This window comes from Spea bombifrons, chromosome 1, assembly GCF_027358695.1.
Source record: "Spea bombifrons isolate aSpeBom1 chromosome 1, aSpeBom1.2.pri, whole genome shotgun sequence".
Taxonomy (NCBI): domain Eukaryota; kingdom Metazoa; phylum Chordata; class Amphibia; order Anura; family Pelobatidae; genus Spea; species Spea bombifrons.
Window position 1 is genome coordinate 117724960 of NC_071087.1, and position 26297 is coordinate 117751256.

General features: G+C 40.7%; 1 protein-coding gene across 3 annotated transcripts; it reads left to right on the forward strand.

Annotated features, from left to right (window-relative positions):
* The first annotated feature begins 8594 nt into the window (after window positions 1–8594).
* Window positions 8595–23259, forward strand: CABP1 (calcium binding protein 1). Of its 3 annotated transcripts, none has more exons than XM_053470042.1 (6): window positions 8595–9503; window positions 19681–19711; window positions 19992–20135; window positions 20653–20762; window positions 21369–21516; window positions 22781–23259. In XM_053470042.1, exons 1-6 carry the CDS (start codon window positions 8730–8732, stop codon window positions 22804–22806), a joined length of 1233 nt encoding a protein of 410 aa, XP_053326017.1. In that variant the 5' UTR covers window positions 8595–8729; the 3' UTR covers window positions 22807–23259. The 3 variants fall into 3 exon arrangements, with proteins under 3 accessions (XP_053326017.1, XP_053326032.1, XP_053326024.1); XM_053470057.1 differs by lacking the exon at window positions 8595–9503 and adding an exon at window positions 16546–16724; XM_053470049.1 differs by lacking the exon at window positions 8595–9503 and adding an exon at window positions 17682–17947.
* Window positions 23260–26297: the final 3038 nt, after the last annotated feature.

Sequence of the window (26297 nt, forward strand, 5' to 3'; positions counted from 1 at the left end):
CAGATGTATAAATGTTTTGAAATGTTTTGTGACTCTACATGTTACCATATAGGGTTAATTCACCAAGGCAAGAAATTCTCTGAATGAACTATAGGCTATAAAGGACCATCTCTGGCTAATGTCTCTGCAAGAATGACTGATCTGGTCCTGTATAATGTTCACTCAATAAGATGACTGGATATCTCACTGATTTGCATGCTTTCTACAGAGCCATCCAAGCTATTCTTGCAGCAGAAGCTCAATGGAATTGGCCCTTCACAATAAGAAGGAAATACCGTATACACTGGAAATCAGGTCACCATTAGATAGCCTGTGGTCTCCCCTGTAACAGGAGCCTCACACTTTGTTATTACCACTGAGATTTTCATTCACACTGCCATACGCTTCGAGCACCATGTTTATTGCAGCTGTAGTACAATGTACGGTATATTTTATGCCTGTCTATGGGTGCTGAGCATCCTGGCCTCCTCTTGTCCTCTCATTACAGGCATATCAAACTTTCATGGGTGGGATCACCTTCCAAAGAGAGGAAGTTTTCCTGCCAGCAGTCTGCACCCCCTAGAACACGATCCCCTTTTTCCATTTACATTTTTAATGAGAACAGAAGAAGCTTTCGCTGGAGTTGAAAGAAGGCGTTGGGAAAGTGAATTTTATAATAAAGACAGCATTCGAGGAATTGAGTTCAGAGGTTTTCACGCAACCTGTCCATCTCTTATGCAATATCTTAAATTACCTTAAATACACATATGTGGATATGTGGCTGCATAATCTACATGTATGTAGATGTATTTCTCAACTTTAGGCATTATTCTAAATTCCAAAGAACATTGAAAGTGCATGCAGGTCACCATAGTGCAATCCCTGCATGTAAGCAGGGATCTGACAATGCTTTCTGCATGCTGAAGAGCTGACTTCACTATAGATCAGCAGGCAGCATGCATGAAATGTTATTATATGTTATAAACTGCTGTCTTCCATACACTGATCCCTGCTTTCATTTTCTGTTGAAGGAAGTTGCTGATCAATCACTGACCCATAGCCAGCAATGCCCCACATTTGTACATTCAAGGCTTCCATGTATGCATTCCAAAGCGCATTTTACTTCAACTTGTCATTTAGTATTACCATATGGGTCCCAAAAAAACACTAATTATACACACTTCATCAAGGGCATTACACACAAAATACTGGCTCTTTTATCAAGTATGTTTTCCGATCATTGGTTCGATTGGCCTATTTTACCATAATTTGTACGCTGGCTCAGCTTTACTTCACTTTGTGCTTCAAGGAGGTCTTCTCTTGGAAACTTCATCCCCATCTGCAGTAATTGACACTAAATACTATCCTGTGTGACCATGTGTGTTCCAAAAGCAAACCAACCACATTGGGGGTCAGATTATTGCTGGCAGCAATTATTTTATATTTCCCACATTGTTATACATGTTAAGAAATCATTTTTTTTTCTTTTTACTATAAAATTCTTGTTAAATCTTAGTGATAAACCACGTCTAAGACCCTGCCTCACACCTATGAAAACATTGTGACCCCTGGAGCTTGGTAACCTAACCTTAAGCTGTAATAGCTTTATATTTAATGGATCTCTAAACTGCTGTAAACGGATATTAAATTTACATTAACCTTGAAGAGCATGTCACCTAAGCAGGGTCACACGGAACTCTCAGTTTCCAACCTGATATATATATGCAGCAGATCCCAAGAACCGTGAAAAAACAATTTTACAGAAAGTGAGAAGGAAATATAACACCTCCCATCGCTCGACTAAATAAATGCAAACATATGATATGCAGCTGACAACTTTGCTAATGTAACCTGACCTACAGTTTTCTGTACATTAAGTTCAGCTAATGAAGGGTCTGCGTTAGAACGCCAGGAATGAATGAATACGTTAAGATATTGTTTCAGAGCGGCTCCGAATCTTTAGTTGTATGTTAAGAAAGAATTAGACTGTATGCTTCTTTCAATAGGTGAGTTTTTCCAGGCGCTGGCTTTCCAGAGCACCTCCCTTTTACGGTAGCTAGTGGGTGGTCCGCTAATGTCAGTGGGCAGTCCCAGTAACGTCGGTGGTCCCACTGACGTTGCATTTGGGGCTAGCCCCATGGACTCTTGTTGGGTGGAGTGGGGCGTGCCTCCACGTATTTCCATAACCCGGATAGTCTTCACGGAGACCCGTAGAAGTGACACTTCACCTGGAGTATCCTTGCAAAAAAACTGAGTTCCCAGGTATGATCGTTAGGAGATTGTTTGAAGATAAAAGCACAGAGATAGGGAGGTGCAGTGTTGTTAAGGACTCTTTGTGACTTTGTTAAATTACTTTAAATACTTAAATGTTTCCATTACATCTACCCTCTTCCTTATCATTTTTATCCTGTAAACCATTTACCATTTTAGTAGCCCTCCTCTGAAACTTTCTCCAAAATGCCAATTTCCTTCTGGAGATGATGAGAGATCTACAAAGCTACTAGATATACAACCATCACTGAGGTGTATAAAATCAAGCATAGAGTCACACAGTCTCCATAGAAAAACATTGGCAGTAGAAGGGCCTGTACTGCAGACCTCCGTGACCACTCAGTCAACTGTTTGTCGGGCGTTTCCTGAAATTGGTGTACGGGTTTGGCCCAGAGAACTCCAGTAGATGTGTCACTTTTCTGGGTCAACACCCAAATCCTCCGGGTCGCAAGAGCGAGGTCCTGACACGCCCCACTCCCCTGCGATGGTGGCAGCGGGAACGCCCACTAGTGGCATCAGGACGTCAGCGGAATTCATTGTGTGGCTAACCCTGCCCACACACATGACTATTCCCGTCCCTAGCAAAACCATACCCTTTACTGGAAAACTTTCCCATACAAGTGAAGGCTATTATAGCAGCAACCGGAGGATCAACTCCATATTAATGTCCATGAATTTGGAATAAGATGTTTGACAAGCAGGTATTCAGGGCCGGCCCTATAATGGGGCAGACTGGGGCAATTGCCCCAGGCGGCACTTTAGAAGGGGCGGCACTTTGCCGCCCCAAGCGCTTTTTTTTTTTTTTTTTTTTTGAAGCGGAGGAGAGAGAGAGGGGCACCGAGTGGTTTTCGCTTACCCGCTCGGCGCCCCTCTCTCTCTCTCCTCTGCGGCGAGTCTCCCTGTTCGGTCCCGGTGCCGGCTTGTAATGCAGAGCGCCGGAAGTGACGTCAATTTCCGGCGCTCAGCATTACAAGCCGGCACCGTGGCAGAGCAGGGAGACTCGCTGCAGGACTGTTTAAAGGTAAGTACCGGGGGGGGGGGAATCGTAGATTATGGCGTCGGCGAAGTTTAAAATGCGTTTTAAACTTCGCCCCAGGCGGCGTTAAGTCTTCGGCCGGCCCTGCAGGTATTCTCATACTTTTGGTCATGTGTAGTGGAGCTGTCCAACTTTGTCAATGTGGAGGGACAGATTTTGCCAAACCAACAAGCTGGGAAGCTGAACCCATAAACACAAACAACAATACACATACAGATTCATAGTAGCAGACACACTCATACTATCAGGCACACTTACACATACACATCAGTTAACATTGTTGCTCAATATTACAAAGTCCCCCAAGTGTTCTCTATAATAGAACTGTATGTTAATGAAACTCAGTATTTTCTAGTGTAGTTTAGCTTTGGGCAAATGGACATACTAGATGGGCCAAATGGTTATCTGTCGTGTTCTTCATTTTTACACTTCTATCGTGCAAACAAAGCCCCTACATCAAACAAACTGAAACTTGGATTGTCACCTTCTCAAGCTTTACCGATACTCGGAGTATTCACCTTAAAGCAGTTTGTACAATTAATTATCCCGATCAGTTTATTACTATAATAAAATTGAGGAGAATGAATAAGGTTGAATTGTTCCGAGAGAACTTGGAGTCTTTGGTTTTTGAGGTGATATCACAATGATGAATCTAACATTCTATGATGACATTGCACTTAGGAAATACTGCATATACAGAATTTGTGCATCATTAAACCCATTAAAAACAATGCATTTGTCATGATGGGGTTAAATTATTCTTTATTTATAACCCATACCGCAAGCTTTGTATTTTTCAATGAGTATAAGGGTTTGGCCATTTCTTCCAACATTTTAAATGGCTAAAGAGACATAAGTTTGTTTTACGTGCCATGGCTAAGGGGCAGGGATTTACATGTATTTTTTACATGAGACCTTCAGATTGGAAGAATAATAATGGAAGAATAATAGTGCAGAGCTCATTGACTTTTAACGTGGTGTTGGACGAGATTAAGACGAGGCTGGAGTTGTGTAAATTTGTCCCCATTTGTCACCCAGCATACATTGTGAAATATTAGAATATCTAAACTTCATATACTATAAACCACTACATATGGAAGTTATGCTTTGAAAATATTAAGTTTAAAAGCCTTTACCTCAGTAAAGCTGATTTTGTGGCAAATGTGCAATTTATTCATTTCCTGTCCTGAAGAACCATCCTTCAAGAACCATTTATTATTTATTTATCTACCTAAATGGGACACTGTAACTATTATTGCATTTTTTTCTTTATTTGCATTTTTTTAAACATTTTCTATATATTGAACAGAATTCTACTAGACATTTGTAGCATTATTTCTTTGCCCCTTTTCGTTCTAGCTCATCATTCCTTTAATATACCTAGTTGGGTTTTTACCTTTTCTCGCTAAACAGGTCAGAATAAGTTAAACTCACTTTTGCTTCCCAAGGCTAGAAACTGTCAAAAAACTGTGGATTAAGAAGCAGCTAACAGCAATTTATAGGTCAGTCCAAGTTGCAGGCTCCAATGCACGTGTTCATTGAATGTCTACAAAGCATGCATACATTTCTACACACCTGATTACATATATGTGTGGAAATGATGACATAAGCACATAAAAGTCAACTGCATTTGTGTCCAGGCGGATGCACCACAGTCCCTCTGCGAGATACAGCTGGCGTTATATCAGGCAGTTTGTTCTGTTCTACAGATAATGACATGTTATGGAATTAAATAGCTGATTATATACACGCAAATCACATAACCATAGCTTATTCGTTTCATTGTCTAATACCTACTATTATATATTCGCCCTATCTTGGCATCTCTGCCTCCCCATCTCTGGATTTTTCCAGAGCTCTTCATCGGAATTTTATATCCGTTTAGTGCGATTCCCACTCTTACTTATTCAGCCTCCTTCTTTAATTCATCTTTTGCAGCCCCCAACCTTCACTTTTTATTTTATTTTCTTTCTGATAAAGAAGACATTCGTTAAGGTGTGTGTTTCATTAATAATAAGCCCAGAATTAATCAAGCTTTAAAAACTGCCTATATCATATAGAAGTGTTTTTCTTTAATATATATTTATATAGAATATATATATATTTAGAATAGAATAGAATAGAAAAGGTGCGCCCATTGCAGCTGAGGCGCAAGCCTGGCCAGGCACAGTCATTACCACTGGTAAGTGTTTTTCTTTTAGATATATATATATATATAGTATATTTATTTCTTTTTTGGTTCTCCCTGTATATTCATTGTTTTAACCCCTAGTGGGGCAGGCTGAACATCACTTCACTGCTCGTGTTTTATTTATATATTTGTACCCAATTATTGAGGTCTTTTTTATATATATATTTCTCTGTATTTCTTTTATTTAATGTATTGTATATTTTTTTGTCTTTGTATTAAACATATTGTTTTTACATTTATCCAAGCGCTGTCTCTTATTTTCAGTTTATATATACCGGTATATATTTGTAATACATTCAATTTTTACTTGGACACTCTCAGTTAACTTCCCCCATCTTGTCTCCTTGGTATGAAACTGCACAGATTAAATAAAAAGGATTTTGTTATTTTGCTATAATTATTACATTTCCTTTTGCCTTCCAGAGAATCCAGTTTCCCAGGATAGAGATCTGGTTGTGAAAAAAATGTATTCAGGGTGAGAAATGGATATTGTGGTGGTGGGTTAACATAATGTTGCAGGTCTTCTTTAGGACTTTAGGAGTGTAGACCTGCGAGCTGGGTTTAGTCATTTACTGTGAGTTAGAGGTGAGTTGTTAGATTTCAAATTTTATGTCATTAAGTGCTATCCTTACACGAGTTAAAATTCCTACCATAGCCCAATGTGTAGTGAGTGAAGCCAACCATCTACCAGTTGACGTTCCACCATTGTTGTAAATCTACTGTACATAACTGTAGTAATTGGTATACAGGCTTGGTTACAGGCTGGTAATGTTTAGCTTGTAGAGCAAACCGGCTATAATGGCCAGGTATTGTAGAAGAAGCAAAAAATGCCTGGAATAAATTGTTATTCTTATACTAATTCTTTCCAATATTAGCGGATTCTGGACACGCGTAAGGAGGCAAATGTCCGTTGGCAGCTTGTCCATGGTAGCACATTGCCTATGAAACTTTGTTACAGATTTTACAGATCTCTAGATTCTTATACATCTCAGATTTAAAATAAAATGAACTGGAATAAACACATGCATACAAAGGATATACAACCGCATGACAATACAAACGGATGATCAGAAGGAGAGTAAAACTAATGGTCAGCACGATATACCCCTAGGGAATTTAATTCCAATAGATATCCAATCTGTCCATCAATCTGTCTTTAGAAGAAGGAGGCCAAATGGATCAGAGGCCCAACCTGTATGCTGATGAATATACATTTGCTTTCTCTGTGCTATTTCTAGCAGCCTCTACTGCCATCCCCTCTTACTGAATGCCACGTTCCTGTTTGTACTGTCACGTTCCCCTCTCTATATACCGTCTTGTTCCTCTGTATTGTCACTTCGTTTTAGTCTCTCCTGTCAGCGTTTTGTTTATTCATTTAATCATGAGGCTGACAAACGTTCCCAGGTTTTCATGCTGGATGCACATTGATTTCAGCTCTTCATTAAAGTGTCTTTCTGTTATGTGTACAGGTATTCAGATGAGCACAAGAATATACCACCGTTCTTGTATGCACAGGCAGATCTTGTGGTGTTATTACTAGGTGGATTCCTTAACCAGTACAGGAACTTTTTAATCAAGCACAGTGACATCATGTTATATAAAATAACGGGCGCACACAGCTCACTCATACACCTTTTGTTTATAACCATCCTACCAACCTAATTCCTATCATTCTTCGCATAAAACATTTAACAAAGTTAATAAAACTTTAATGCAAATCTAATCAAATATGAGGGCAAGTCCCATAGGATCCACGAGTGAGATTCTCTGTGGGTCTAGTTGAGTCTGGCGTTAAGTATGACAAAGGTATGGCCAAAGCTCCTTCAAGATTTCACTTCTTATCACCACCCTTATACTCATACCGCCGTAGTCCCTTACCTTCTCCTTCCTTCATCATGTCACCACTACTCTCCGTACGTCTCCAAAATGTGACACCCACACACATCTATTTTTTTTCATCCAGCACAAGAACTTTTCACATACATGTTAACTTCCTCCCAATTCCACACACTGGCCACACTGGCCAGCTTCATGGCCATACTCTGTTACCACCACACTCTACAACAGCGGCCTGCTGCTCATTTGCCAGTTTTTCTACTACACATTGAGGACCATAAACTTACTGGTCCATATCAGCTACAATCTGGGCCAACAGTCCCTTTGCCAGAAAACCAGGGGACAGATCCCCCTCTTGGGCGATCAAACCCACCGGTGTCCCGCTGCACAATGAGCTGTCTCCCCAAGCGGTCTACTTGCCCGGATATGACATCATATCCCGACACTCGATTCTCCACAGACTTCATTAAAAGGCACTGCGTACCTTTAAGGTACAGCTTGCCCTGCTCTGCTTATACTTTTATTCTATTGGAGACGCTGGCCACGGAACACCGTCTCAGTAAAACGATGCTTTCCTACATTCCAAAATGGCGGAACTGTGGCCCGGCATGCAGATGCGCTTGCTAGCACACGGCTCATCTAAAGTCATGTGACCCTGCATTAGCGTAAGTGTGCAGGATCACATGAGTCTTGTAGTGGGGCCCCCCGCGTAAATCTTGTAGTGGGGCCCCGCGTAAGTCTTGTAGTGGGGCCCCCTGCGTATGTTTTGTAGTGGGGCCCCCTGCATAAGTCTTGTAGTGGGGCCCCCTGTGTAAGTCTTGTGTTGGAGACCCCTGCGTAATTCTTGTAGTGGGGCCCCATGTGTAAGTCTTGTGTTGGGGCCCCCTGTGTAAGTCTTGTAGTGGGGCCCCCTAGTCAATGACATTCCATCTAAACCTTTCTCCCCCTTTTTGAAATAAACTCCTCTCCTGTACTTTAAATCTCCTGAATGTCGCCGTGAGGGAGAGCCTTGCGGGCCCCGGGATCGGAATATAAATCAGGCAGTGTGGTGGAATTCCTGGGCCTCTCGGATCGGACAGAGCTGTACTGGAGCGGGTCATCGTACGGGCTTTGTGAGAACGCGGACTCTAATGGAAGCAGTTTGGTCCAGCGGCAGATGACGGGTGGGAGCTGTGCTAATTTTGGAGCAGGAGCCTGAAATCTCGCCTTGTTTTCCCGATTCAGTCTCTCCCACTCGCTCCTGCTACCGCCCACCTTTATCGAGTGCCGCTGTCCCCGCCCTTTCACTCCCGCTCTCTCCTCCCTCTCCATTCAAGTTGAGCGCTGGAGCTGTCACCGGCTCCCCAGTGCTGAACGGACGCGGTTGACACAATATGCCACTACCTCGGGTGAGCTGAGAGGTTCGTCTGAAGGGACATGAGCGACACCAGCGGCTCCCTGTTGCCGGCTGGGGAGACCAGAAGAGCCCATCATAGACACCATCTGCCACACGAGACAGATCCCAGCTTCAGGAGGCCTCTCTGTCACCCCAGAGAAGAGCTAGATGGGGGCAGGAGGCGCCACTCCCCATGTACAGACGAGAGCCCCCCAATAACCAGGCGAGTGCCCCCACCAGAAGGGGGTCGAAGGTCCAAGCACCCCCATTATCACCAGCACCACCCCAGTCACCACCGGCATTCTTCCATTCACCCCCAACATGCCTCCTGTAACTACCAATGCCACAGTCCTCCTCATGATCACATTCAGCACCATCCTAATTTCCAGAGTCACCACCCCCATACCCCCTCTCACCAGCCACACATAGGTCAGATCCAGAGCCCCTCTGCCCATCCACACATGGCTCCCCACAGCCATAGACATCAATCTCCCAGCCCCAAGCAGCATGTGCACAGTCCTAGGCACCCTTCCCACAACTCCAAGGAGTACCCACCCAGCCCCAGGAATTGCCCACCCAGCCCCCGGGACCATCCACCCAGTCCCAGGCAGCTTCCGGCTCATCCCAGGGAGCATCCAGACAGTGGAGCTGAACAGAGGGCAAAGAGAAAGGAGTCTGTCAAGGGGTCAGAAGGAGCCTCCACCCAGACCACCAAACCAAGTGACCCTCCTCCCACCAAAAGCAGCGACAGTGACCCTGAAGCTGAGCCCCTGTTTGTGGAGCTGCACCCCATCCTCAGCTCTGTGTTTGGCCAGGTGAGGTTTATGACCTTCTCTCGCGCTGTGTGATCTTTATATAACCCTGCGAGCTTATTTATGGTCTTGCTCCTTCTGTTGTGTTGCTCATGTGTTGGCTGTGCTGCTCATACCCTGCTGCTATCTCTGCGACCTCAAACACCAGCCTGATTGCGCTCTGCAGACCATCACACACTCGTAAGATCGCTGCTATGCTTTGTGTAGGGTTTGGAAAAGATGGGACAGATTTCTAAATTGCATAAATGTCGTTTCTCATCCTCTTCGAAGCTTCTTGCGTAAATATGTCTTTAGTTCACTGCTTAATTTCTTTATATGAATAAGGAATGATTCTGGTTTTAGGTTTTAGATGCGTATGTTGCATATAAAATAATTTTCCAATAACACTTGTGGAATAATAACCTTATATATTGTGAGTGCCAATGGGGTAGGCATGAAACTCCCCAAGGAGACCAAGGACTGATTAAAGGCTGAGTCCCTATATCGGGATAAATAGGCAGACTAGATCGGCCGAATAATTTCTGTGTTCCTAAGCACCTCGTATCTCCTAGTAAAACCAAATGCTTTGTTACGTACGCTATAGAAATCATTCACCAGATTTTATTCAATCAGAAAATGGTGTTTTTATCCAAAATAATCTGTGCTTCACACAATGTAACTATACTTTTCACAGGAAAAAGTGTTTATTACCCTGAGAAAAAAAGAAAAAACAAGTTTTTTTTTTAAACTCATAATTATGCCATTGTTCATATGTACTCCAAAGTAGAGAAGTTCACTCTAGATCAGAACCCAGAAAGATATATTTCAACATTTAATAATATGTATAACAGCCTTGAGTGAAACCAGACCTCTTTCAGACGCTACTTGATCACTGTTATATGAAGACTAGCCATAGAGTTGTCTCCTGTCCCAAAATAATCCCTAGAAACATTATTTTTCACATATTTGGGGCAAAGTCAGTGTAAGATGTCTACAAGCCACCTTTAGATGTTGCCTCAAAATATTTCAGATCTACTCACAAAACCGTCTGTTTGACGTATATCTTCCTTATGTTGATGTATTGTTGCCAATCTCCTGATGCAGTGGAGAAGAGGGAAGCTATTTCTTTTGATCTTTTCACCAAGGAGTGAGCGGATGTTGGAGAGCATCTAGAGAACATTTCACTCCGAGATATGTCATTTATCTTAGTACAGGGTAGATTGTAAGGGGCCGAAACTCTTTATGTACAGAATCACGCGGTGCACAAACTGCTGATGGTATATCAATATGATTTATTAATAATAATGTCACGCCAAGGGCACTTTAACAGTGGAGCAAAAGGGCATTTGCAAAAGGGCACCATCTAACAAAGGATCGCCGCTGGTTATGTCCTTTATATATTTGCCTGCACATTACAGCAGTGCTTGTTGTGCTAGGTGATGTGGTAACTTGCTTTGTATGACAGTAGCTCCAAGTTGGTCTGTTGTCCCCATTATGTGCGCTTCAATATGATTCATGTGGACACAAATATAGCGACCCTACTGTCATACTGAGTAATCAGGAGATGTACCAGCACTGTGGTTACTGGATGAAACCCCAACTGATCTTGATCTGCCGCTGTGTCCCTTATTATTATTTACCTTCAGCTATATATATACCTTATACCTTCAGGCAGTCAGGGTGCCAAGGAGAAACTAAACAATGTTCCTTATGACCTCCAACGGCGGCGTCACTTAGCACACCTAAATTATTGATTCAAACTACTTATAGTTTACACTTTTTGTCTGGCAGTCAATTGCATTGTTTTGGAAATATGTTCTTAAAATGATGGGACTACTTCAACATCAATTTATTACAAAAGGCTGAACAAATCACACGCCACCAAAAGGGTTGGAATAATTTTAAGGGAAAGAATACTCTTGAAAATCATGAGAACATGAAATAAAGATGGCTTCCACATAGTATGCCCATATTTTCTTTATAGTGGGCAACGAGATATAAAATGAGTCTGCCAGGCTAATCTTCTTATGCGATTGCTCATTATATGCCTCCTCATCGTGCCAATCCTTCCACTGTTTCCTTTTATCCTCCAGAATAAAATGTAACCTTCTTACCTACTGAATCGTCATCAACAGTGCACCCCCTGCATCTCATCTCTTATCTCCAAATAGTCTTCTAGCTGCATTTGTTTCTTTGATTTTCTCCTCAATCACTTCTTCCCACTCCTTTCTCCATGACTTCAACCATGCTGTATCTGTGTTTTGGAATTCCCTACCCAATTCCGTCAGACTATCCCCTAGAAATTCTAACTTCAAATGCTCGCTAACAACGGCCTGTCCAGCATAGAAACTATCCTCTTAATATCAACAGCTTGCACTCTAGGAGAATCCATCCGTTGCCTCCCACCTTCGAGATCTCCAGGTCACCGACTCCTCCACCCGACCATCAGTACAACCAAATCCTCCTTTATTTTCTGTCTCATTCCCTCCCAACCTCCTAATAGATTGTAAGCTCGCTAGAGAAGGCCCTCCTCCTCTTCCTTCTGTTCTGGTGTTGGTTATCATGTCTTCGTGTTATTATTAATTTTGTGCCAAATTAAATGTTTTGGTAATTTTGTGATCTCTTCTTTTGTGAGTATTTAATCTTCTGGAATTTGTAATCTGCCCGTCATATTCTTTTGAAGATCAGCTGTGGACCCCGGACAGTGACCCCATTTATATATGGAAGACAATGTGCAACTCAGCCATCTTTCTCTAGGATAAAGCACTCGCAGAATCTTCATTTCAATTAAGTCTCCAAGAGAGACTGAAACGTTGATGCATTAATCAACTGCTTTATCCTTATATATATATATATCCTAATAAATCACGCACTCACAGGTCTTCACAAATAGATTAAAGATTAATAGTTGATTCCCAGAACGATCAACGTTTCAGTCTACTTAGCGGACCTTTGTCATCCTTGACTACACTGCACCCAGGTGGTTGGACTTATCTCCATCGAAAGGCAGAGATTTTGGATTTCTATATATAAATATATATTTAAAAAGAGAAATGAGTATTGCAATGTAAACAAAATACTTTTTAGGACAAGCTTTTGAGAGTATAAACCTTATATATATAATGCAAGTTTAATTTTTTAAATAGCAGCTCTTACTACCAGCTTTTTATCAGTTAATCATTGTGAGAGAAACTATTATTTTTAATTTTAATTTTTAATATTTAATTCCATAGAGCAGATGTCCATAGCTCTTCCTTTAAAAATAGTTTAAAAATCCTTATAACTCCATGTTTCACTTAGTTCTAATAACGACACTTTTTAGTCAATATAACAGTATATATTCCATTACTCAATATAACAATGCTCAGTAGCTACTGGTATTCACACAAATAATACAAGTGGAAGGAAATCCTGATGGAGGTGGTGGGAGATACATAAGATGTATTGCTATGCATTGACCTCCTTTTCCTTGTCATAATTGTAAGCTTGCGAGCAGTGCCCTCTTTACCTAACGCATCGGTTTATCAAAGTCCGTCAGTTCCTTGAATATTTATGTATTGTTCGTACCCCATGAATATATGTATTGTAAGAAGCATTATATAAATGAAAGATAATTATGGTAATAATAATAATAAGAAGAAGAAGAAGAAGAAGAAGCTACAGCTTTCCATCTCTTTGCTTCAGATGCAGTATATAGTGCTAGGAATACATACATGAGCTGTCACTCACACACACCCTCTACTGTCCGTGTTGGGTATAAGACTCAAAGTGCGTAGGAATCTTTGTCTGTCAATCAGACATTTGCCGTGACATAACATGAACTGCGTTTGTAACGAAGCCGACATGTCACATATTCTGAAAAGTGCAAATTGCCCTAATGGATTGTCTGTTGAGCGATCCACTACACGGTGTGCTTGCTCATTCAGTGGGACAGTTTAAAGAACATTGATCTCCTGTATAACCACCCCTTTTTGCTCTTGAGATAGAAATATATATATGTGTATATATATATATATATATATATATATATATTTTATATATATATATTTTTTTTTAGTTTTTTTTTTTTAGAGATATGTGCCTTAATACTAAGAGCAAGCTCTGCTCTTCCAAATCACTATATCCGCATTCGAACATGGCTTTTAAATTTTTTTTTTCATTAGGAAGTTGCGTATAGGATTATAAAGGCATGCTTAATTGGGCTATTAATACAAATCCTCTCCGAATAGTCTGAGATTCAGAAACACTCATTTCTTTACCTTCATGGGAATATATAAAAAAAGCATATGTTGAAGGTTAATTCAATAAATTGTAAGGTGAAGGACAGTTGAGATGAAAACCCCATTAACCATACATGATACATGTCCAAGTAAGCCTTTTTGCAGATATAAGGTACCCTGGGTTTGCCCTTTATAATGTATAGTAAAGCCGGGGAGGTGAGCTCTTCCAACTGCACTGTCTGTGGAATGTCAGACATCGCTTGTTAAGGGTTGGGAGAATTTGCAAAAGAGACATATGAGGTATTCTAGGAAACTGGGAAATACTGCTGGCTGTTGAAGAGGCCTGTTTACTCTTAAGGTCTAACACAGGGCTGCAAACAGATTTCTTGGTATTTCTGCTAGAACACAAGTGAGTTTATTAGTCTCACCGGAGTAGAGCTGGCACGCTAACACACATCAACACTCACACTTACACAGACATACTTACACTAACACTCATGCTAACACACACTTACACATACGTAGTCATGCTAACACACACTCCCTCTTACACACACGTATACATGCACATTCATGTTCTGGTGCTATGCAGTGTTCAGTGGTTCAGTGGCTTGAGTGACCAAATCAACAGACCTGTGCCAGAGGAGGACTGATCTCCACCTCTCCTCCCAGGTGTTGTATTGACCAATGCCTAAAAAAACACCCAACAATTATGGCATAATATGTGTTTTCATATTTAGAAAGTTGTAACATTCACAAAAGGACATGTGCCCTATAATACAATTGGGCAGTCCATAGAGAGAGTTTTAAGGAATTTTATTGGTCTTGATTATGTATAAACCATGTCTGTGTTGCAATGTCCTAAAAGTACCATAAGAACCCTTTGCCATGCTCTTACTGATGGGCTCATTGCATCACTGACTATAGTGATGATGTCAATGACTATGGCTTTGCACCACAGGTCATTTTTTGTACATACAAACCAATATAGCAAACATAAGGCAAATCACTGTATAACCCTATTATTATTTCTTCATTGTTGCAGTTTAGTGTTTCTTTGTAGAAAATGTCATCTCTGTGTCAAGTTATTGACCTGCCTCTGAAAATTCATTTGTGTTGCGTTGTTATATAAAAAGCTTATTGTATAAGAGCTGGAATACAACTCTCACAATTCTCTGCCACTGTTTGACCAACCAAATGTCGACTGACAATTATAGCAGTAATAGTTCATCCACAGCAATAATATATGGTGGCTATATACCTGCCTTTGTCTTTGATTTAGTGACCTTATTTACAGAACCAAACTTACTGTAAAGACAGTAACAATTGAATGTTTTCCTACTCCTGCACATTGATTTCTATTACATTTTTTAAATTACATTAGAGTCGCCCACATTGGATCCCCCAGTTCTTACCAAGGAACCATTTATTCCTGCTCCAAACTCAACATTGCATAGATTAGTACAGGGTCCCTGGAACATCATTCCATGGTGATGTCCTTATGTCTAAATACAAAATATCCTGTAGAGTGCTTTCCAACTGTGGTCGAACTATAATTCCTATAATCCCCAGCAGACATTTGAAAAACCTTCAATATTAACGGGCAACATGACAAAATAGAACGAAATGGGCAATTTTCTCAGCAAGCCTGGAACAGAATAAATATGTCTGTGTTTTATGACAGTGCCTTAACCACAAACTGCTTGATTTTCTGAAAGAAACAGCTAGAATGATCTGTATTCTTTTAGCGAGTTACACTGACGTAACTGAACCGCTTCCTTGATCTAATTAAATGTCTGTTTCTTTCACTACCATCTACTTAATATGAGTGGAATCACATGTCAGCCGTGAAACAAACAGTGCTGTGTATTTCCACCATTGCAGTTAATACTTGCCCCTATCCTAAGTGTAAAAAGCGGCCAAAGGATTGTGTAGGCTAAGGCTATTATCCTTTTTCAAAACTTCTTTGTTGGTTCAGCAACAACATGTTATGAGTTCATGAAATAGGGATTGTGTTGCTTTGCGTTGATATTGTGATGGCTTACGTGAACCAGAATTGCGTCACTTGTTATATAGTACATTGTGTTACGTTTGATGTACCATCTTATGGCTTATGAGTAGTGATCATTTTGTCACATTGTGATGCATAACATATTTTGTTCCTTACACGGTATAACTCAAATGATTGACAAATGATTACACACTGAATGAGACATGCCTCAAGGGTGTCATTGTGGTCGTGTCGAGTGTTGACCCCACTATGAAGGTTATTTGGTTTGAGTGTCTTACTTCTCCCAGAATAAGATTGATCAATAACTTACCTTTTTTGATTGTTCTAATGGATTGATTTATGATGTTCTGTTTTCATATGATTGTAAGTCAGGGTTTATATGAGCCGTTGCTGCAGCATGAAAACAATGACATGGCAATGATACATTGTGGTTTGCTTGAGAGTCCCCATGAATCCCATCTTTTGGTTTCCACTGAGGGAGGAGGGGGGCATGCTGCTTTTAACAAGACCTTCCACATTGAGAAGTTAACCCTTTATTCCGGAAGATAAATGTGTTTCTGAACAGGGTTTAAATGTTGGACACAATCTTTTCAGCCCCAAATCAAAAGGTTTCTGGCGCTGCTCAGAGCCGACGTCAGTGTCATGAATTCTCTGTCCGCCTGCAGCTGATCTGTCCCACATCATGTCATTGAAAAGCTCTAAGGCTCATGGGGGGGGGGAAGGGGGGACTAGCTCCAAATTAGCTGGATTCTCTGAGCTCATCAGGGACTAGTTTCTGCTGCAGTTTATCTGATGTAATCAGAGGCTCTATCAGGGAAACAATCTGTAGCTCAGAAGGTCTAATCTGAGGGACACTGCTGTCTGCCCCCCGAGGCTCAGAGGCACTCACTCTGCGGGATGCCTCGATGCATGCTGCCCTGTCGACCTGTCCCCTTGGGAAAACTGGACCTCCGTTCTTCTCTGAGAATTATGGGGAATTGTGTGAAGTCTCCTCTCCGAAACATCTCACAGAAGGTATGTCACCATACCATAGACACAACATCTGCAACCAAACACAACAATAGGCCTTGGAGTTCACAGAATAAGTAGGTATAAGAGGGGTCATTCAAGGAGAGAAGAGTCCCAAGGCAATCACTGTGCTTATGCCCTATTTACTGTAGACGTAAAGATTATATGTGAGAATTGACCACTATGCCACGCGCAGTAACAGTAATAAACTCAGTTTTTATCTCAGATCTCTACTCGCTATATACACAACTTGTCGTACAGCTTTTTATTTGCTGTTTTCTGTCTGTTGTAGACGGCTTAGTATCAGTACATACAAACCGACAGAGATCCTTTTGTGTGAAATTAGAGAAAAGCCAACACACACTCTAGTATCACCAAAAATGTATTCATAATTCATCATAATGCTGTAGTTATGATAACACACAATTTGGGGCACACTACTTCTTTCTCAACATTTAGCCCGTATGTGCTATACAGATTCTTCACATTTATTTCCCATTTATTTTAAGCTGTAACTTAGATTTGTGATATAACCTCTGACCCAGGCTGATTCTATAGTCCCAAAGGGCTTACTGAGACAGCAAGTGGAATTATGTCTTATAAAGGCGTGGGAATGTGGAGTCTGGCAGAACCAAACCAAAACACCTCCTTATATAGAGAAGGAGAGAGAGAGAGCGAGAGAGAGGGAAGGAGTGGCGAAGGGAGGAAGGGATGAAAGAGATACACACAAAATACATGGTAAAAGAAAGATGCCCAAAGACTTTGCAGTGTGGATTTACCAAGACCAAGGGGCTAAAGAAGTCAAAGAATAGGAAAAAGAGCTATTCGAACTAAAGAAAGAAGATGAATTAAGAGAGAGAAACAAATAAGGGACAGAGTGGGGTTCAGGGTGTCAAAGCGAAGTGGGAGAGTTTAGTTGTGGAGGGCTGAAGACAGGAGAAGGCTGTGTTCCCTCAGCAGATACATACAAGTCACACCGTTCTACCCATACTCAAAGCAAACCCAACTATCTCCTTCCAACAAGTACTGTCCCTCTAGTGTCCCAGTAACACTCTGTGTGTTATAAGATGCACCAGGAGGAGCGGAGCTGCCTCAGACCGGGACAGTCAGGGGAAGAGGGCGCCCAGGGACCCTTAATGCTTTTGGCTCAGAACTGCGCAGTGATGCACAACCTCCTGGGCCCGGCCTGTATTTTTCTGCGCAAGGGATTCGCTGAAAGTCGGCAGCCTGTACGTGAGTCTTGGCACCTTCCTCACCATTGTGTCATCCAAACCATCTTTTTTTTTCACCTACCTGTGACCCCTCAGTTCATATCTTGTGCTGACCATCTGTGAGGACTGATCATGTCTTCTTATAAGGAACCAAGTAGCCATGGCTCTTAAAATTTTACTGCTGATGTATTACATTTTGTTTGGTTTTATAATACTAATGGAAGCATTCCTTCTTCGTTCCAAAAAATTAAGCTGGTTCCATAATTCCTTTTCAAGCCCTTTCTGTATGTTTAGGATATCTGTATAAAGCTTTGTTTTTCTTATAGAACACATTGAGGGGAGAAAACAAAACCTTCCAGACAAATTTTCTGTTAGGGAACAAGCTGGAAAAAGCACAACTTGATCTGGGTATCGTACGGCTAAAAATTGGGAATGAAAACGTTAAAGTTAATCTATATAATATGTTCTGCTTGGAAACCGCGTTCCATAGAATTCTTTCTTGCCATCTAAACAGCTTGACGCATAGACCGAGCTGTCTCCTTATAGAAAAGGATAACAGCCCCTTCAAAGAAATTCTGAAATGTAAATCTAATGTTACGGAGAGGTGACGATGTGTTACCGCATGCATTATTACCTCTGTTTATTTTCCCTCTCGGGATAAGCCCAGACAATCCAGTCTCAGATATATACATAGACTGTTAGGTAGATTTTTTTTATTTTTATGAAAACGATAGAAGTTATTTTTGACTAAAGTGTAACCGCTGGGATAAAAATAATTAACCTTGAAGAGAGGCTTCTGATTCGTTTTTGTCTCTTATTTTATTGTAATTCGCCGCCCTATTCTACGGAGCCAATGCACCGAAGTGCGTAAAATCATTCCCCCTGTGGCATATGTAGCAATAGGGATTTATTTAAAGCCCCAAAGAGTTAAGTAGCTCATCGCTCTGGCAACCCATTAGTTAAAACAGCTGTGTCTTCTCGAATCGTAACCCTTTCAGTGCCAGCGTGTTCTATAATGGATTAAACGCATTTTATCCTTTGAATAAGTAAAGGAAAGGTTTGGTTTATAACCATTACAGTGTTGATTTTAGGTGAGTCTTGTTTTAGACACAAACTGTGTAGTTTTTGATCAAACAGCCACAATGTGCATGGGGCCGAAACTCAGGATCGTGATGCAGATGGAGATATTTATAGCATACAGCGTCCCTTTTTTCCGCAGAGCTTTAAAACGTAACTGGCGTGGATTGGTGCGGAATCGACTGCGCTTTTGATAAGATGAGTTGCTGGGATATGCTTTTGTTAGGGCTGATCTGGTGTAACGGTCAAAGGGACAGAATGTGAACACCCGCTGCTGTTGTTGCTCAGCCGTTACTGTTTCTGTCTGTTGTATTCCAAAGAGTCTGCTTTTATCTGCACAATTCAGAGTGGAGCGCGCCCGTTACACGCAAACCAAGTTGTGATCAGAATCCTTTGATAGCTACGGCTGCATATCAATGTTTTCATTGCTGGATATGTGCATAATAACAGGAGATATGAAAGCAGGCTGCAATATTATGAGTTCATGGGAACAGCCGTGTCTGAGCGGTCACAGATCCTTCCTCCCATCCTACACTCTTATCTCATGTTTTTGGGGGTCTTGTGGGTGATAATGTCACAGATTATTCTAGTTTAACCCGTTAATCCTGTTCATTCACAATCTACAGTGCACCCTTAGTTTGTTCTAATCTTTGTCTCCATATGCCTTGTTTTAGGACAGAGAATTACGTCCAGAGGAGATAGAAGGTAAATGACTTCATTTTATCTACAGTATCTGTCTATCTATATATGTTATAGTGGGTATGCCATGGGAAAGCTACATATGGGGTAGTTATATATGGTGAAGCAATATCATCTATTTTGAGCATGAGATGAGAGCAGGGGATTATACGGTAGTATGGATATATGATGCTTACACAGTAGCTGTGTGTTGTAGTGCAGGTCCTGTATGTGAGTGAGTACTTTAAGCACATTACAGAGGTCTTTGTTCAGGTTTTGTTTGGTAATCCAAATGATTCCCCCCTAGAACTCAGAGAGGCGTTTAAGGAATTTGACAAGGATAAGGATGGATACATCAGCTGCAAGGATCTGGGGGACTGTATGAGGACCATGGGGTACATGCCAACTGAGATGGAGTTGATTGAGTTGTCACAGCAGATCAACATGAACCGTAAGTTCATTATCACAAGCGCCCAAATACCTAAGGAAACTATTGTAATGTTGCAACTACCAAGTGATATGTACTATCTGAATGATTGTTCAAAGAATTATCTAATATTGCAGATACAGTATAGTAAAACATGATGATATGGATAGCTGGCAAGTCAACGTCTGGTGGGCTATGGTAACTGGACCAGTAGTATTGTGGTCCAAAACACACTTGACTCTGCTGCCTTCAATACTAAACTACCAAAATAGAATGTACAGAAGAACTGTTTACAAGAAATAATGCTGTCTAAAATTCTTGTTACTCTACACACCCCAGTGGCTATTTGTGGAATGGCAGGTGGATACATGGTACTTCTTCAAGAACGAGCAGCTATTACCCACTGTTCCTTTGGGCAACCTTCCGATTATCACTAGAACCACCATTAATTTGAATTCTAGTTAGACATTCTGTTAGCATTGTTAAATGTTAGCATTTTAATGACATTATGTATTTTTTTCTTCTTATATGCCTTATGTAGTTGGTGGCCATGTAGATTTTGATGATTTTGTAGAGTTGATGGGTCCTAAACTTCTCGCCGAAACAGCAGATATGATTGGAGTGAAGGAGCTTCGAGATGCATTCAAAGAGGTAACAGTAACCCTAGGGCAGAATTCTGGTTACCTTAAGCTGCTATTAAACTGTCTGCATTTTGTTCGCTATATGTGTTTTCTCAAACAAACTGCCTAAATCTCAAAGACGTGACATTGATTAACTTGCCATATTCAGATGAACCCTGCAGTTATCCAATTGGGGCCAATTTCTGTTGCCATGTTCTTGGAAATTATGTGTTGTCACGTATTGTTTAATGATTTAGTGAATAGCAGAGGTGGATAAAAATGGCAGGAAGTAGCCGTGGGGATCATGGGCCAGTTGGGAGATCCTCTGACCTCCCCTGGCAGGCCACGGTAGCTGTAAAATCAATGGAGGTCTGTATGGCCTTCATTGCAGCCAAGGTTTAATCTAAGAAGCTAGTGTAAAGAAGGAGTTGTGATGTTGAAACTTAACCAGGAACAAGCAGTACAGAGGACATGTACTACACCCTGTCACGTTTGTTATTAGCTAATAATTCACATTGTAGTTGTTTAATAGTTGCCATACTAGCAAATGTGATGCTCAAGTGTTAAATTATTAGCATTTGTAATGCACTTTATTTGTCTTAATGATTCTATAACTATGGTATATTTTTTTCCACAGTTTGACACTAATGGTGATGGAGAGATCAGTACAAGTGAATTGCGTGAAGCCATGAAAAAACTGCTTGGACAACAAATTGGTCACAGGGACATTGAGGATATAATACGTGATGTTGATCTCAATGGTGATGGTCAGGTCGACTTTGAAGGTAAGCATTGAGAGACGGTCCAGGGCAGGGTAACCACATGTACCTGACTAGCATATGCAAAATGCTGCCCTATAGTATGTGGGATGTCCAAGCAAATTCACCCCAAGCTCAGAGATATTGCAAAAAACCCAAGTTACATCTCAGTCTCTACAGGCCTCAGTTAGCATGTTAAATGTTTAAGTTTATGACTGAACAGGTATGGTCGGTTTGGAATGGTTGTCAGAAGAAAGCCTCTTCTCTCTAAAAATAACATGGCAGCACGGCTTAGATTTGCAAATTTGCATCTGAACAAACCACTAGACTTCTGGAACAATCTCCTTTGGACAAACAAGACCAAAGTGGAGATGCCATAATGCACAGCGCCACATTTGGTGAAAACCAAGCCCAGCATATCAGCAGAAACACCTTGACTGTCGAGCACAGTGGTGGAGGGGTGATGATTTGGGATTGTTTTGCAGCCACAGGACCTGGGAACCATGCAGTCATTGAGTTGACCACAAACTCCTCTGTGTACCAAAGTATTCTAGAGTCAAATGTAAGGCCATCTGTCTAACAGATAAAGCTTGGCCGGAATTGGGTCATGGAATAGAACAATGATCCCAAACATGCCAGCAAATAAACAACAAAATGGCTGAAAAGGAAAAGAATCAATGTGTTTCAATGGCCCAGTCAAAGACCAGACCGCGACCAGATTGAAATGCTTAAGAGAGCTGTGCGTAAGCAAAACGTTGTAAAGAAGAGTGGGTCAAAATTCCTCTGCAACAATTTGAGAGATTGATACAGAAAACAATTACTTAAAGTTATCGCTGCTAAAGGTGGTTCTACGAGCTATTGAATCATAAGGTGTACTTAGTTTTTCACACATGCCTTCTCCATTTTGGCTTTATTTTTGTTGAATAAATCATGACACAGTATAAAATGTCATCTGAGGTTGTATGTACCTAACTTTTTGATCTGTTAAGGAACAGATAATTGTTATTATGTCCTGATATGTAAAACCATATAATTCTGTAATAACTTGCACTAGTTGGAGCTGGCATTACCAGCCTCCAAGCAGTACTCCTTACAGCGCTGTGCAGGAGATACATGTTGAGCTCGTTAGTATGGTGTTTTTGATCTAGTGGAGTGTACATTTATGTGGACAGGTAGAAGTATGTGCCCATTGTTCCTAACTAGAAGCAAGGTGTGCTAATGATGTCACTTTGATTCTATTGATCAGTGAAGTGGAGATACAAAATTAATTCTCTACATTTGTCTTCTATAGAGTTTGTCCGGATGATGTCTCGTTGAAACATTGGAGGATCCATGTTTGTTTCACCCAAATTATTTACCTGTCCTGGGGAAGCAACGACTGCATCACTACACTACCATCCCTGCCCTTGTACTGGGCAGTGCCCGTGTAACCCAAGGTGTCACTAACTGGAGGGGCTGTGCCCATGTTATTTCCCGGTTGTCATGTTGATCTGATCCAGCACCAGTCATTCTGCCTGTTCATCTTCTGTGATTGTTATGGTATCATTCCACAAACACAGTTCTAGCCCCCCCTGCATGGAGCCCAAAAAGAGGGCCACTTTTAATGTTCTCTCTGTGACTCTGGTGGCAAGAAGGACCCTTCAGGATAATCAAAAGAAAAAGCTGTGTATGCATGAGTCAGACCCATGTGTGTGACATTACAGAGGAGTCGTGCAATAATAGAATAGAATCTGCTTCCTGAATTTCAATAAATAGTCAGTATTACTCACATCTTCTGGCCTGTAATTGAAAAAAGTGTCATCACATGTGTTGTACTTAAGGCTACTTCCAGTGGAGTAACAAAAAAATGTTGGGGCCTCGCTGCGCGCTACATTGAAGCTCCCTTCTCCAAGTTTGATTTGGACATACATGGGTATGTCTCAGGACATATTAATTCACATTTGGGGATTTGATAATTCACTATTTCTTTAATATGGAACAAATAAACACCAAGAGTCAGTTTGTAAGAAAAAGCAGTGCGGTGACATAACACTTGTGCATAACTTGTTATAATTACAACATGTTGATAACCCATATAAACCACTAAGAGAAAATGATTATATACATAACTTCAGTTATTATTTTTACTACCTTTTGAGAGCCTTGCATGTAAGCTTGCCATTTAGCCTTATGGTAAACAAGTATCCTGTTAAGAATGGTGAGATTATGAGGGCCTCCCTCTTGAGTTTACAATCTAAAAGAAATAATATGGGTAATTGATACAAAACGAGTGGATTCATGCCTATGTCAGGGTGATGGCTTGCAGAGGCCTTGTGGGGTTTCAAGAAAGCTACAGAGAGAGGAACAAGATAATAGATGTTTTTGACATAAAAAAGGGATGGAGTTATGGCTGTAGGAGGTCAGAGAGCGAGGGGATCAAGAAGGAAGTGTATTTGAAAAGGTAAACAACATTTGGCCAGAAAAAAAACAAATACGTGTTTCGTACATATACAGGAAAAAAACATAAAAACACAAAATATGAATTAATAAGTAGTCCAAATGAAGTTGAATAACTTGCAAGATGCCTGGTTCAATATGGTGGCTTTCAGAGGGCTTGTGGTGTTGCAGAGATGCTTTTTCTATTTTGCAAGGAACCTGGCTCAAGATAATGCACATTTATTATTCGTACTGCAGTACCGGTAATATATTCATATTTTTTAGATTTATAAAATAGTGGGTCAGTGGCATAGATGTAATGTATGGAAGTTTTACTCCCTGGGAGAGCTGTAGATAAATTGGACAGCCTCCCAGCCGAAGTGCTAGAGGTTAATACAGTCAGTGAATTTAAATATGCATGAGAGAGGCATATGGTTATCCCAAATCTAAGACAAGACCAGGGGCTGATAAAGGTTTGAGACTTTAGTTCAGGAGAAACAGACAGAATAGATGGGCTGAACGAATCTCATCTGCCGTCAAGTTCTATGTTTAGAAGGCTATAGCGTGTACAAAGCAGCAGGTAACTGAAGAACATAAAATACACAGGGCTTAACGGGTATATAGGCTAATTGATATACAGTAGATGTACAGTATATATATATATATATATATATATATACATTTTACACATATACATGTGTAATAATTAACATCACATTGTTCACCTTGGAGGCAGAACTTGTGATAGTGTTTTACAAAGCTGTCACTAGGATTGTTAGTGTCGATGATTAATATATATATATATATATATATATATATATATATATATATATATAATGATTAATATATATATATATATATAATGGCCCAATATGTAATGGAAGCACCTATCGGTAGGTTAAAACTAGCTCACCAATTGAGCTATGCATTTTGCTGGGATGGCATAGCTGTTTTTGATGGAGAAACTTGGCAGAGTGCATAGTGAAGATGGTGAGTGGAAGCCACAGCTCTCCTGCAACATCTGCTTTAGGGGATAAACCTCTGTATGTGACAATAACTGTGGCCATAATGCATAGCTGGGTGTTTCCTTTCATGCATATGTCACAGATGGAGTTTACATAGCCACTAAAGCTGCTTGGAATTCTAAGATCCTGCCAAGCTGGGAACCCAATATATTTGTTGACATGTAGACATGATAGAAGAATTGGAACTATTATATATCTCCCTGTATTTTTAAGAAGATCTACCAGAAGAATCCTGGCTACTTAACTTTTACCAGTGCCCTGGGATATGTTACAGTGAAGAATATAAATAGAGGGTTTGAGGGTCCAATCTAGTTGCTATTTATACTACATGTAAAGGTTAATGAAATCAGGTATTAAAAAACATGTCTTGTGTTAAACACGCGAAGAAGCCTAGACCCAGAAAATATTTCACTCCAGGTTCAAACATAAACTAATTTTCCAAAGCAAACGGGAACATTTTTAGCTGTCCTTGTCGTATTGAACTTAAAGAAAAATATTGACAAATAAGGTATTTTGGTTTTCCTTAAGGATCATTTGTTTCTATTTTCCAATAACAAAAATGGATACTGCCGTGGTTGCCCAAGAGAAAGTAGATTCTGTAGTTCCTGTAGAAGAGACATCCGTGATCTTGAAAGCTTATGTAACTTTACTACTTTTTCTGTGTTGGCCCAATAAAGGATTCAACTTTGACTAAACACACTATTTTCTAATACAGATGTAATTGCTCACGCTGTGTCTGAGCTTGTGTTGGCTGTCTCCATCAGTACCATTAACATTGCTGTACCTTGGACAGCTCCGTTCTACTAGCTCCTTCTTACTTAGGACATATATCATGGGGTGGAAACAGGCAATTTTTGAAAGCTAAGTTATATTATAGAAAATACAGCATCATTTATCATATTACCTTCCTTGTTAAATCCACACTCGCTTCAAACCTTCTTTTCACTCTCTGAACGGGATGTCAATGAACCGCACTGACAGGTCTACAAGGAGGACACTGTGTTATCGGAAGCTATTCTCTCCCGAACCCTTTAGACATATTTGTTTGACGCAATATTGCCAAGGATAAGTACCCTGCAGGGTTAGGATTGTGGATTATTAGGGTGTGCTACATAAGGGGTTTTTTTTCTTCGTATGAGTTCAAAGGTTTGAAAGGTGTCTGGCAGAAAAAAAAGCTGTGGGAGGAAAAAAAAAGGTTCTAAGGGCCCAGAATTACTCCTATTTTCATGTTTTCCCACTGGCAAACACTCACTGAAAATATTTTCAAACGGTTTTAGCCGGACAGCTTCTCCCTCTGACATCATTATCCAATTTGTCTACTAATCTCAATGTGTTCATCTGTGAGCCGTTCCAGGAAAGAAGCCATAC

Excerpts from the sequence above, each read along its gene's own strand:
- CABP1 (XM_053470042.1), top strand. The coding sequence starts at position 8,730 with ATGAGCGACACCAGCGGCTCCCTGTTGCCGGCTGGGGAGACCAGAAGA. Across the intron at positions 19,712-19,991 it reads ACGTCCAGAGGAGATAGAAG|AACTCAGAGAGGCGTTTAAG; the intron begins GTAAATGACTTC and ends ATTCCCCCCTAG. Across the intron at positions 20,136-20,652 it reads ACAGCAGATCAACATGAACC|TTGGTGGCCATGTAGATTTT; the intron begins GTAAGTTCATTA and ends TGCCTTATGTAG.